A 15,078-nucleotide genomic window follows, 5' to 3' on the forward strand; every position below is an offset into this window, starting at 1 on the left:
GCAAATGAAAGAGATGAATTATTCTTGTGAATTTACGACAGCGGAGATTATTCCTTCTCCAGAAAATCAAATATATATGGTGTATACCAGATAATATATACACTAGGGTGGCCTCGTGTAGCGTAGTCGCTAACGCTCTCGCCTTCGGAGAGGTTCCGGGTTCGATTTCGGGTCCGATCTGTAAAGCACTTTTTCAGGACAGCCATCCTGAATGAGGTTTTCCTGGGTTTTCCTCATGTACACCAGGCAAATACCGGGGTCGTACCTAACTTATAGGTCCCAGGTCGCTTCCTTCCTTTCCCAATTCCTTCTTCCTATCCTCCGGATAGTGTGCTCGCCTAGGGACGTCATCTCTCAAACGTGATGGGCTAAATGGTTGGTCCTAGATCCCGAAAGCCTAGAAAGCTAAAATCCTATCCTATACACACTGGTATAATATGATAATATGATACCAATAATGGATTGCTATAAGACTGACGCAAGCAAATGTTGTACCGTAATTACATTAGGAAAAAAAGTACCAGCAGATGCACATGAATATACTGTAAATTTCAGCAGTAAGTTCAATGTTTCTTTATTTTTCCATAATATTACTTGTTTTCCCATCTTTCTTCTTCTTCTTTTTTTCATTCTTTAACATCAATGCAATGTAGTTTTTCTTTTCTTTCTTTTTTTTTTTTCATTTTCGCCAAGGGTGCGTCTTAAATTTGAGGGCGTCTTAGATTCGCGTAAATATGATATTTTCATCGCGTAATGAGTGTGAATACTGTGTTTCAAATATGAGACTAGCAGTCTAAAAACAGTTAGAAAGGAAGGGTTCTCACCCGCCTGCAAATCCTGGGAAATCTGGAAATGTCAGGGAATTCAGCCTACTTATAAAAAGTTGTGGAAAAATCAGGGAATTTTAAGTAAGGTTTGTTACTTCTCAGAATCTTTTGCCTTACCCTGCTAGGGGATAGGGGATAGTTTATAAAATAAATTAGTTTGTTCTGCAAAATTTCTCTGTATACATGTACACTCATGTCCAAAATTATCGCATATCGCCCGGTATTTCTTATAATGTTAGTATGTGTATAATCGGCAAAGACATGTACAGTATGTAGAAAATTTCATGTCAAAAGAGCAATAAATAAGAACAATAAACCGAAAATAAAGCTTTCTTGTCCATTTAGCAACATTTTGTTTTACTCATTCTAATTTTCGTATAATTCATTTCCTATGAGTTTTACCACAAATATACATTTCCCAATTATACACATAGTATCAGTATTAGAAGTACCCTGCAAAATCATTATCAAATTATATTCTTACAAGAAGACAGTTATAGATATACGACAATAATTTTGGACGAGTGTACATGCTTAGTAGGTGAGAAACCTCCTGGTCGGGGAGAATTTAGTTCGTTTTTTTACGTTATGTATAGATCTTGAAATTGTAAATCGTGTCCAAGAAAACCAGAAAAAGCCAGGAAATACGTGCTCGAAATAAGTGGGACTCTGAAAAGGTAAAAAGAGAGTATGAAAATGCACGTACATTGTGATTATTTGGCAACTAAAGTAGACTTCAAAGGCGGACTTACGATTGGGATTGGAGAAGGAAGGAAGCGGCCTGGGACCTATAAGTTAGGTACTACCCCGGCATTTGCCTGGTGTTAATGAGGGAAACTGTAGACTAAAGGCAAGTCTTCTGAGTCGTAGATTGGTTGACTAAATGTAGAGGTTACTTCGAAGTGTATTTCGCTTGCTTCTCATTTTTTTTTTTTTTTTTTTTTTTTTTTTCGTCTGGAAGTTTCACGTGCCTGGTAGAGTAAAATAAGATTTGAGCTTGTTTCAATAATTTGAACTAGAAGAATTTTGAAAACAACCCTGATTTTATTCATTTAATTCAGGCACGTGATTTTGTACTCAAGCCAAACTTTAAAAAAATTACATAAATTTACAAAATACAAATTTAAATATGCACAAATTACTATTATTTCGAGGTACAATATACGTAAATTCAACGTCTCATCACGACGTTACAAAAATCTATCCAACCATGCTTGTTCGGAGACGAAATAACACAGAACAACCTGCTCACTGGCGATTGGTTATTCTGACAATTGAGCTACCACAGATACAACTAATTTTCGTAAATATACATGAAACGGGTCGTTCCATTCATATCAATAGAGCAACTATCCGGTTAGTGAGGAATTGAGATTCGAATCCTCGCCAGGCCAGTTTTGTTATTGTTCCGTTATTGTTTCGTGCCCACTACAAAGTGAAAGTATTAATATTAAGTAATTGGTTCAGAGATATGCCGTGCGATTCATCTTTAAGTAATAATGTAAGGGATTTAATCTTGGTTATGAAATAAATGTAATGATAGTGTTATTTGATCCGTGTTTTTTTTTTTTTTTTTTTTCAGCCAAGTGATTATTGTTCTTCTTCTCCGTGCCTTAACGGTGGCATCTGTAGTGACAGTGCTGCCTTATATACATGTCACTGCCCACCAGGATTCGTTGGGGTTAATTGTGAAACGAATGTAAATGAATGTGAAACTGCCGTGTGTCCACCGAATTCAGTGTGTGTTGATGGAATTGCCAGTTATCGATGTGTTTGTAAATCTGGTTATCCAGGTAAGTTTACTTCTTTTATATATTATATACACCGTGGGCATAAAGTCTTGCCCTGATTATAAAAATTTATTACGGAATAACCGTTGGACAGAATAATGTAAATTCTGGTCCGTTACATAAGTTAGCATTACAAGTTATTTTAAGAACAATAGATGGCACTAGTGCTACCCAAGAGTGACGCAGTACGTTACTTGGCGCGCGCGGGTTAGTTGGCGAAATGGCATCGAAGCAGGAGAAAGCGCAATGCTTAGACATTTTCCGAGCTACCAAGGGGGCACACGTTGAAGTGGTCTAACGTAAGTGGTCGTAAAAAAAAACTTGTAATGCTAACCTATGTAACTGATCAGTATTTACATTATTATGTCAAACAGTTCTTCTGTAATAAATTTTTGTAATCAGAACAAGACTTTATGCTCACCGTGTATATTTATATTCTTTATATATATTTATATAAAGCAGAGTCACTTATCTGCTTTCGATTTGCAGCCATTTAGAAAATCGGCATTTATTTTCGTGTTTTTAAATGGGTGCAAACGGAAAGCTACTAGGTAACTCGTGATAACGGTATATCATGGAAAATAATATTGTCTAGCGTACTGTTTTTCCACTTCTAGATTATCTTTTATCAATTTGAAGATATCACATAATTACTGTAAAATGAACTGTATTTTAATTTCGCAATCATTAGGCCTCTTAATAGATGAAATTAAAGAGGAAAGGTAGAACTTCATTTGCCTTTAAATCGCCAGCTCCTCTGTGTGGAGGGGTATTTAAGTGTCCCTTAGTGCTCCAAGATGATTGGGTTAAGAGATAACAGGTAGGAATTCCTCACTTCAATAAACATTTTTCATTTAATAATTAAAAAAAAAAATTGCTTCTTAAATACTTTTTATGCAACTAATAGACTTAATTTCGTTAAACAGTTTACTATAGATCTTATCTAGTATTTTTGAGATACCTAATTCTAGAAGTTGTATTATATGTTGAATATGTAGTAGTTTGGTTGCTGTTTGTGGTAAAATGTTGGTAAATGTCTGAATTTTTCTTTGATAAATGTTGGAAATTTTTCGTATATTTTTTAATGCATTTAAAAATAAATGAACATGAAATATCCAAGTCAGTTTTCAGATTCGGTTGAAAAAATATTTTTAAAAAATGTATTATATATATATAGAACAGTGGCTATTCGAAAACTTTCGTTAGATAGATGTAAGCCCAGAGAAGGTGAAAGTAAGGTTTGAAGCCATGGTCTGTTTTTAGAGGGTGTGACAACAAGAAGCCCGGCTTTATCTTTGAGATTATCAGTTGAACATAATAGTGAAGCTATGTGATGCTTTACTATAGGTTCATCCCAGGCTGACTGGATATTTTTTGTTTCGAGTGCCGCGGGAGTCTAATTAATCCTACTAAATTAGTCTATTTTGCCACGCAGTCCTTCACGTCTTAATCGGTGTTTATGTCAACTTTCCGCTGGAATAGAGATGAACAGGCGCACACCCAGAAATTTTTGTTGGGAGGGAACCATGCTTTAGGGGGTTCCAATACGACAAGCCAATCCGTCTATATAGTATTGAACGGGTATTATTCTGCATCCGAAAAGACGATAAGTAATTGTAAAGTTCTTCCACCTAAATTTTCAGAAAAAGAAGATAGAATTAGATCGTTTTTATAAGAGAAAGAGTACAGATATAGTATAAGATCAAAAGCTCATGCTACATCAGTCACTTTCCTGTTAAACAAGTATAGTTTTATTGAGAAACTGTACAAACGTATATTGAATTAGGAGGTTTAGGAACCCTTTCCCTCCCGTGGGTGCGTTTCTGGTCGAGAGCCATAGGCTGAAGCGAGGAAAGACGGAATAGCAATATCTGTGGCGTGACGAATATCAGGACCTCATTTCCAATTGTAGCCGTAAGTTGTTGTCTAAGGAACAGTTGAAAGTGGATCCTAATCCAGTTTTTAGTGGTTCATCGAACTTTTCCAGTAAGTCGTCTTCTTGCCAACAAGGAGAACATCGGAGAAAATACAATAGCCTTGCTAGTGAAAATGATGCTCGTAATATGGCATATTTAGAATGGGCTGAAATTTTGGCTAGTCTGGAAAAAAAGGAAACAATTTAGAGTATATATATATATATATATATATATATATATATATATATATATATATATATATATAAAATATTTTCCTCCGTGCTTCGGTCGATATGGCTGTGCCTAACAAGTCAGGATTATGTGATGTTAGAAGCTGAATTGCTGATGCTGATTCGTTAAAACTCTGATAGAGATTCTCAGTTTGATCCTTTGTGGCTCCCAGAAAATTACTTCGCATTTGGAGTAATTTAAAAATAAGCGAATGACTGATGCATGTGTTCGAATATTATGTAATATATGTAATAATACATCCGTACTTCCTGTTATGGTTCCATCGTCCAAATACCAAATGTTCAACTCAGTATTAATATATTTACAATATTTTGGAGAGTCAAAGCAAACAGAACCGGGCCTAGTGAGTCGCCCTGTTGTACTCCGCGTTTAGACAAGATGATATTTTCTCCTACGAAAAGGTTATTAGGTTGAGAGTAACATTGGTATGTATGGTTAGAAGACTGGAAGATTATTTTTGACGGAAAGGGACATAGAATCACGGTCGATTTCATTAAAAGGCATTACGAAAATCAATTTTCAAAAATGCTTTCACTTGAGTGTGAGATGAATAATATATTTGTGCAGCATTGGCTGCAATTTCGGCCCCAGATGGTATGCAAACTCCTAATTGATGTGGCGATAAAATGTTGATCACGAACTCGGAAGCAAATAATCGTAGCAGTCATTTTCATATATTGTGCACAGCTAATGGTCAGATACTTCCGCTTTTCTTCTTGAAAACCGTAAGTGAGGTACCAAAGATAATTGATCTAAGCATGACAGGCACATTTCCAGATATAATTAAGTGTAGTAGTTCACATGAAGGTGATCAGACGTTCCTTTGATTCAAATCTTAGTAAATTTATGTCACGAAAGAGATTCTGACAATAAATTATGAGCTCTTTGTGATGATCCTAGTGATAATGGTAGTGATCCATTCACTTTATGTAGGCGTGTGCGTGTGTATGAGGGTATTTGTTCATTGAAAACTCGAAGAGTAAAACCTGTTTTACTCTTCTCTAGAACATTTTTTTTAACTAGTGTACCGCAACAGTTTCACAACTGTAGGAGATAATAAATGATAAAAGACCCTAGATATGGTAGACCCTAGAGATGTTCAATTATTAATCCTTCTTATAATCAAATATTTGAATTTAATTTTGAATATTTTTAAAACTTTATACGAACAGTCGTGTAATTATAAAATATATTTTTAAAACTGAAATAATTAGCAGAACTAAAAATCTTTGAGTGATCTTTACATTCGGATTTTATATAAATCAAGCCACTGGTCTCATCTGTAAAGTTTCGTTATGGACAGTAGTCTTGACATGTTGATTTGTAAATTATTTTTGAGAATAATAGTGATGTTCAAATTGTGTTCTTTCTAGGAACTCCGCCTAACTGTTCTGATGTCTCTTTGTGCGAAGAAAATACATGCCTGAACGGTGGCACATGCATCAACTTAGGAGGAAATTATAGTTGTTCGTGTATGGCTGGTTATACAGGTTAGTTATGTGCTAACATATATCCAATCAGAAGATCTCGTGATATACCATATTGAAAGGGTAAAGTACATGATAACAGCATGGTTTGTATATAATTGCATGTGTATCCGTGTCATTTGTACCATATGAATTATTAGCCTGTTTCGCTGTTTCTTATTTTCTTACAGTATTCGTGTGGGCTACTTAACCAAGTGTTCATACGGCAGAAATAAAATTTAAACAAATGTTGTGATATAACAAATTACAAAGTGGCGCAAGAAACGAACGTTTTATTAGATCCATAACGTTAGATTATTACAGGATTGGTACACAAACAATCTGTTTAAGCTGGAAAACTGTTCCTAATAAATCCACTGTTCAGTATGACACCGTTTTTCTTCAAAACTTTTTGCAAACAAATCTCTGTGTTTGTCACCACTTTCCGGCACAAGACTTCAGATAGCACACTGCACAATCTCAATATCTGTAATCTGAGCTGTTTGAATTTTCTGGTTTCCTTTAGTTTAGTTTCTTTGTTAAGAAACTCCAAAACGAAACTGCATGGATTTATGTCTCGGCTGTGAGGCGGCCAAATCGTCAGTCTTAACGTTTCTCCAGGAACTAATGTGACATCACATGAAGAATCAAGTTTGTCATGCAGGAAGTTGAGAACGAAGTTTTGCTGTGTGTGGACAGACTCAGCCCTGCGTCATGAACCATTATGTCCTTAGCACACTCTTCATTTCCTCGAAAAGCAATACAACTCTCACATTATGCTCAACAGTTAACCGCCCTTATCAGCGGTTTCACACGGGAAATGACGTGAGTGTGTTTTAACTTTTGATGCCTTCTGTCTGATTTTCCAGAAAATTGTGCATTCATGCTCACAGTTTGAACATCAGTGCTTAAGTATTACAGCTTTAATGCGATAATTAATTGCATACAGTATAACATTTGTGCGCCACCCTAGATTATGAGTGAAAATTTTTGCTTAAATTCGATCTATCAAGTATGTTAAATGAAAGATGTATACAGGAAGTATTGAGTACTAAATGTTTGAAATGGAAAGAAAGACGTAAATAACTACTCGTTATACGAGCTTTATATATATTTATTGAAAGTTTTCCTTGTGCAAACATATATATCATCATACATGCTCTCCGCCTATGTATACATAGCCGTCTTGTATGCTAGTTGATTTCTGCTCTCTGAATTTGCTGTGTAAGTGCTTTTCCGATTTTTATTTTTTTTTTATTTTAACCCTTTCAAACCTGATTTTCTTTCAATCGTTGAAAAGAAACATTTCCATATTTTAAATAATAAAAAAGAAATCGTCAGATGGCAAGTTATTCTATTAATAGTACAATGTGGTATCTACTTAAGGTACCAAATGTTCTCAACTAAAGCATTCCATTGTAATAATAAGAATTAACACGATGAACTATGTGTTGGAATGGACGTACGAGACTAAAAGGCTTAAAAGAAAGAAAAAAAAAACTTATATTCGTCTGAAATGAGTACATTGCGTGTATATATATTTGAGTCTTCAAAATGAAACAAACAAATCCCCATTACAAAAAAAAAAAAAAAAAAAAAAAAAACGTAAATTGGTGACCGATTAGCGAACAGTTCGGGAAACGAACATCGTTTTTGAATAGATTATGTTTATTAATCAGTCTCCCAATATACAGTATATGCATGCTACCAAATTTTTCAAAATAGCTCATTTCATACGCAAATCTAATCGTCATTAAACCCTTAACAAATCAAGCAGTCAATCTTATTTACGTGTGAACTGTAATTTGATATCCTGGGAACCCAGTTTTATTCACTTTATAGGAAAGTCTTTACAACATATTAAAATGAATTGATGATCTTAAAATCAATACAAATTATAGTTAATTAGTGTCATAATTTATACTACGTCCAAAAAATCCACCTTGATTTTCGAAACTTCGAGAGTAATAATAAACATTGCAATTATTACATGAAGTTTAATTCTGAAGGGTTATCTGTGAAGTTTAATTGTAACTTTTCGTCAACTTTTCGTTAGTGTATGCTGGATAAATTTAGAAAACTTGCGTCATTTCAAACAGACATTTAATCAGTTAATCTTATTGAGTAAATTTCTTCAGAATAAAGTAGTACTTTCGTAATGAATTTTTAACTATTTATTCCTACATACGAAAATAACATAAATACACGTTCTTCAATATTTTTCTTTATACTAGAGTCCATATTTTCTTGAAGTGAAAGGAAATTACTTAAAATAATATATAGCAAACAGCATGAAATACATTTTTAAGAAATTGAGTCTTTCATTCTAAATGAAGTTTTCAAATCCACGATATATATTTTCATTAAAAGTAATAAAACAGTTAATACTATAATTGTTTTTTTTCCTTGCGTAACTTTATTGTTATGAGTTTGTGAGTTCTAAGTTTGCTAAGGCAGAAACAGTGCTTTATTATTATGATTTGATTTGTATTATAGTACCGGGGGGTTTTGTAATATATATCTATACCGCTAGATCCCTCTTGAATATAGTTTATAATTGAAATGAATCAACAGAAAGGCTATAAATTTTAAAGTATGTCAAGAATGTTCATCATTATGACATAGAAGTTTCTGTTACCAATACAGGAAAAGAAAAGCTTATTTCAGTGAATATTATTATTATATTTTGTCTTTTGTTTTCTGATTTGATAAATTGTGTTCATAAGACAGAAATTTCTTTCGAAAAGATTGAAAAATGATATGTAAGTTTATCTATCTATCTATATCTATATCTATCTATCTATCTATCTATCTATCTATCTATCTATCTATCTATCTATCTATATATATATATATATATATATATATATATATATATATATATATATATATATATATATATATATATGAAATTAATTCTATTAGTAATGGGAAGTAAATGACATATTCCATTTCATACTAACCGCCAGAAATACTTTCAATCCTACATTTTCTTTTGACAAATAAAGCCATTTATTTGACCATAATTTCAGAATTAGTTGATCACTTTTCGTTAATTTACAGAGAATTACGTTAACAAAATTGTATTTAAGTTGATCCTACAGATCTAATGCTGTTGTGGAAAAAAAAAAAAAAAAAAAAAAAAAAAAAAAAAAAAAAAACGGGCCGGGAAAGATTACACTTTTGCTTTGGACTGCTTTTTAAATGAAAGCAGCTTCTGCGTTTGATCAAAGTAAAAATATTAATGTATTAGAGAGCTAAAACATTGGTTGTTGCATGTAGTTATAAACTCATTGTAAAGGTACGTTTACCAAAAATCTTAACATGAATTATATGCTATAATTTGCTGACGAAAACTTCGAATGGCTTGTGGCAAGAATGCTTAGCACTCCGTCACTGGCTGAATGTCATGTTTGATGCTTATAGTTTGTACAAAAGATCTACTGCCACTTGCGCATTATTTTCGGCTTTTCGCTTAAAAAAGAAAAAATGCTGTTATGTATATAAATTTTGTTATGTTTATGTGTTTGTTTCTGGTTTTCTATTGTGTTCGTATGCTTTTGTTTTTAATGTTTATGTCCGCTAATGAAATGTGTATTGATACGAATGTGCTGCATGTATTATCTGTTAAAAAAAAATGCTTGTGTTGATGCACTCATCCTTTTTAAAGGGACGCGTTGTGAAAAACGAATTGATTGGTGTCTGTCTTCACCGTGTAAAAATGGTGGGACATGCATAGGTAATACAGATAACTATTCGTGTGCATGTCCGGAAAATTTCACTGGACCTACATGCGAGAGACAAGTCACGTGCGCAGATTCTCCGTGTCAGCATGATGGTGATTGTGAGCAGTATGTAAGTATGGAAGACTTACTGTAAATTGTATACTAAGGATAAAATTAATTGAGTATAAGTATAAAATAGGTCCAGTTTGTAACGTTGTTATTCATTAGTTCTGCGTATAGTCATATACTAAATAATTTCACTATTTTTTGAGATGCGCTATCCTATAACTCTTTCTGTAAGTGTAATTGTATCAAACAGTAGACGTATCTAATTAGCCTGTTCCGGTGCAGTTGTAAGTAGGAAGTTTCTGGAATAACCGTAAATAGTTTAAATTATTGATCATTATTATTTAGCTGATTACTTTAGTAAGGTAACGAATATTTTGATAGCTGGAGAACTGCAATAACTCAAATGAGACGTTAAAAACCAGGAAGAGAAACGTACGTTACCTCGTCATTAACGATTATATTTCTCAGCATCTGGTAGAGATAAGTATTACAATGATTCGGAGGAAACAGTAGAAAATATATTTCTCTAAATAAGTGTATGTGTGTGTGTGTGTTAGTATCCCACAAAAACTTCCGTAAAAATAATAATAATCATTAAAAAAAAAAAAAAAAAAAAAGAAAAGAAACTTTGCATGTGTTGTTTTCAAAGTGGAACCCCAAAAATTTTCTTCTGTGCATAATGTGACAAAATTATGTGCGAGGGAAATCGAAAAGTCTTTGCGCCTATTTTCTTCTCCGAGTTTGTAACACATTTTAATACAAAATCGAGATATACGAGCGATGCGGTGGGCTTTTTCTTCGAACGGCCCCAATGTAATTTCGGTTTCTTCCACCGCACGGCGCTGTTATGAGTTGCCAAAGATGGCCGAAGTACTCAGGACATCCATACCGTATGAGCAGTGAAGTGTTATTCGTTTTTTATGGTGCAAGGGACACACAGTCAGAGATATCCACAGAGAAGTGAAGCTGGTGTATGCGGATACGTACTTAGTAGTGCGAACTGTCCAGTGGTGATGTAAGGAGTTCGAAAACGGACCAAAAAATGTCCACAAAATAACGAGTAAGTGCACCAGCCTCGTTCGTTGTTGACACCGGACAATATTACACGTGTTGACGAAATGGTGAAAGCGTATCGCCAAGAAGGATGACTGTTTCCTGGACTTCATTGCCACTGGCCACAAAAGATGGAGACTGCTTTATACTCCCAAATCGAAACAACAGAGCATGGGTGGAAACATCCCGTCTCGCCAGTAACGAAGAAATTCGAAACAACACCATCGACCAGTAAACTGATGTTCACAAAGTCTCGAAGATTTTGAGACAGTCAAGGATCATTCCTACTGGATTTCCTTCCAAGAGGTGAAACTATCGACGCAGAACAGTACTTTTACGCACTCTACCATCTGGGAGCAGCCGTTAGGAAAAACCATCAGGGTATTGGGGATGTTGACGATGTGGTTTGCTTTCATGACAACGCAAAAGCGCACGTGGGAAGCAAAAGAATCGCCAAACTTCACTCTTCGGGGATGAGAGCTTATGAAACATTCCCCTTAGAGTCCAGATCTTGCCCCCTTTCCCTTCCCCCCCCCCGTGATTACGAATGTTTTGACCTATTGAGAAGTTCTTTGCGACAGGACAGAGGTTCATGAACGACACCGAAGTGCAGAATGTTGTTCGTCGTTGGCTCCGTGATGAGCTGGCCACTGTCTGCGCAGGAGAGCATCGAGAAACTTGGGGTACGGTGGAACAAGTGCTGCAACAGATGTGGTGATTACGTGGAAAAGTAGATAAAGGTGCATATCCTTGTATATGTTTACCACGATAACTTACGTAAACAAGATTTCCAAATTTATTATAGAGAAAATTGATCCTCTTTCTCCAAAAGAAATCACTCTAATGTGGCGTTTTCCAAAAGAAATGAATATTTTAGAGTTGTTAGTAAACTGTTCCTTTACTATATATGAACAAAATCATCTGAGCTGTTTTTAAGAAAATCGTACGAAAGTAACTCACCTCGACAACAAAGAGCCCTTCTGAATTTTCCAAAAGAAAGAGTTATGGAGTATTGTAGGGTTGTTAATTAAAACAAACGAACAATATGAAATACAAGACAAAACTACGAGCACAGTTTTTGAGAAAGTCTTATCCCGTTTCCATTGTATTTCTCCTGGATTTTCCAGAGAAATGATTTATGTATATATTTAGAAAACGATTTGTGAAATAGGCGCCATCATCAGAGTCGTTTTCGAGAAAATTGTCACAAAAAAAGACGCTCATCTACTAATACACTACCTCTTCAAAATATTTTTTCTGTGAGAAACGAAAGGTGCTATACTATAGAAATATTAATCAACAATATATAACAAATAAAATCATTAGAATCGTGTTCGAGAAATTTAAAGATTTCAGTTTTTTTACCATTCAGAAAAATGCCCTTAATTTTGGATGTAAGGGAAAAATAATTGTAAGAACTGTTTCTGAGGAAATAGCAATTACCCTAAATTACCCTTATTTTTAGGTATAGTGGAAAATTCAAACCACCACTATTGGAAATTCCTTTAAGTTAAAAATTTGGCTGTGATACGTTAAACGGGGTGACTTCTAGGTCCCTGCACATAGGGAGGAACTAAGAAATGGAGGACGGGTTGTCCAAAAAAATAAAAATTTCGGCATGGTATTTTTTTTTGGGGGGGGGGGGGGAGAAGGAGTAAATGATGAGACTTGTAAGTTGGTAGATGCCAACATAGTGTATATCTTCTTTAACCTTACCAATCATGACCTATGATTGGGTTTGGAATCAGTCAAGGATAAGGGAATAAACCCATCACCTAAAAATAAAATAAAATAAAATAAAAAGCCTTCGCTTCAAGAATATATTGCATCACCAGTAATATATGTTTATAATTTCTGTAAATGCAGTCGATGGTAGTCAGGCTTAAACATTGAAGAGTTGTAAATGTAATTTTTCGTTCCTTACATTTTATTACTCGTTTATATGCAGTAACATTGATCTAGCTTCTAAGTTTTTCAGAACTAAAGACATGCAAAGTTTCATCAAGATCGGAGTATTTTTACGGAAGTTACCGTGGTTTCTAGAATAATCGAACGATTATTACGCACACGTTCTGTGCACATCGACCTTAGTTTGGTTCTTGACTTAGTGAAAAATGTTGAAATGTATATATAGAAATTAAATAGAATTAAAGCTTATACATAATGGTTAAAATCGCCAATGGAAAAAGAGTAAGCTTGAACTTTGTTCTTATTATTATTCAGGAATCGTTTCGTTAGTCCACAAATAAAAATCTAGGCAGTACTAGCTAGACTATTCTTTTACCCTGAGATATAACGAAATGTGTTTTGTTTGGTGTGTGTGTGTGTGTGTTTATGTATGTATGTATTCTTATTTGTAATAATATGTAAGTTACTGGGAAGAAACATTTCTTAAGTTTTTGAATATAACAGAATTTGAAACAAGGAAAAATATCTACAAAATAATTTGGTTGAAAAGCATCAATTAAAATATGTCAATCAAAACCTTTAAAATTTAGACATTAAACTAAACAAAAAATGAAATTCAGATGAATAAGAAATTTTCGGAAATATATAAAATGCTAAGAGATCGGTTGAAGTGTCATTTGTTACTGAGAAAAATATTAAGCTTGCTGTAGATTAAAATCTCTTAAATTAAAAAAAAAAAAAAAAAAAAAAAAAAAAAAAGAAAGAAAAGAAAAAACAAAATGTGTTGGTATTGTATTCTTGTATTATGGACTACACGATTAACACATTGAAATTAAAAATGAAACATAATTTCTAGGCAAGGAAAAACAGTGAAATTTTTGTAAATACTATTTCAGAATAAAATATTTCATTCCTGTATAAATAGTTCTAATGATTGAATGGAATTCGTATCTAATGGATATTAGATGAAGACTAAAGCTGTTTGGAAGCTGTTTTAAAGCTGACTAATTAAGTCTGACAAATATGTCACGTGTCTTAATATTTAATGCATTAATTGCTTCAGGATATTTTTGTACGAATAAATTTTCAATTTGGTTGTGCCTTTAGAATTCAGCTGCTTTAGAAAGTAGATTTCCACAGTTTAAAAAATAAATAAATTAATTAATTAATAAAAATAAAAATAAACAGAGTACGTTAATAATAGGCCTTCTATTTAACAACCGAAGTTTCATAGTGTATTCTTCTACACTAAACTAAGTGACTGATACGAGGTATACGCACGAAATATCAATAAATAGTATCCTCTAGTAGAGTAAATATCCTCTTAATGAAACCTGTCAGCTTAATTTCTGGTAGCTTGAACTGCTATCTTGATGCTAGCTTATGCTAAAAAGCGTTTGGAATTTAGTTAACCAATACGTTACAAAACAGGGGAGCTCGCAGCTTTTTAAAAAAATCTGAATATAAATTATATTAAATCTGTACAGACATTTGATGAATTTTTACGTTTGAGACATCTATTTTTGCATTCGTCTACGTATTATACATTCGTTTGTGTTATGTAGATACGTTAACTTCATAGTTTCTATCTCGAAACGACCTGGCAACAATGTATCCAGACGATGTAACAAATGAACTTTGGAATTGAGTCTAAAAATAAATAAATAAAATAAAATAAAATAAATAGAAAATAGTCGTTTTTCTTCGTTTCAAATTCCATTTCTGATCTATGTTGGGTCTGTTATAAAATGGATTTTTTTTTATTATTTGTGTAATAGCCATTATTGAAACTGTACGTGTAAATTTGGTGTACAATTAGGATCAAAAGGATAAGCTATCTAAATTTATAGAGCATAAAAGTTTTCTTCGCTGTATTTCTTGGTAGAATGTTGCGAGTAGAATGTTCAATAAATATTTGACTTGATCTACTTCCAGTGTGTGGAGAAGTGCAATTATTAGCTCATTTCTGCAAATCTGCCAAGTAAAATTTTTCCAAACATTTTAATCAGTATAAGACTTGTTTGCCGAGAATTTTGATAACCATAATTGGAGCCAAGTCTGTACCTAATAAT

The 15,078-nt window shown here is 33.6% G+C and overlaps 1 protein-coding gene across 3 annotated transcripts in view; it reads left to right on the forward strand.

Moving 5' to 3' along the window:
• The window catches only part of crb (cell polarity complex component crumbs), a 249,974-nt gene that overhangs the window by 136,462 nt on the left and 98,434 nt on the right, over positions 1-15,078 (forward strand). For 2 of the 3 annotated variants that reach the window (XM_081764729.1, XM_081764730.1), the window contains exons 9-11: positions 2,410-2,620; positions 6,159-6,275; positions 9,922-10,106. In XM_081764729.1, coding sequence (XP_081620855.1) covers positions 2,410-2,620; positions 6,159-6,275; positions 9,922-10,106 — 513 coding nt within the window. The remainder of the gene's footprint in view (positions 1-2,409; positions 2,621-6,158; positions 6,276-9,921; positions 10,107-15,078) is intronic. The other variant, XM_081764731.1, reaches the window with a different exon arrangement.

The sequence above is a fragment of the Thermobia domestica genome, chromosome 7 (assembly GCF_964235325.1).
Source record: "Thermobia domestica chromosome 7, izTheDome1.hap1.1, whole genome shotgun sequence".
Lineage (NCBI taxonomy): Eukaryota > Metazoa > Arthropoda > Insecta > Zygentoma > Lepismatidae > Thermobia > Thermobia domestica.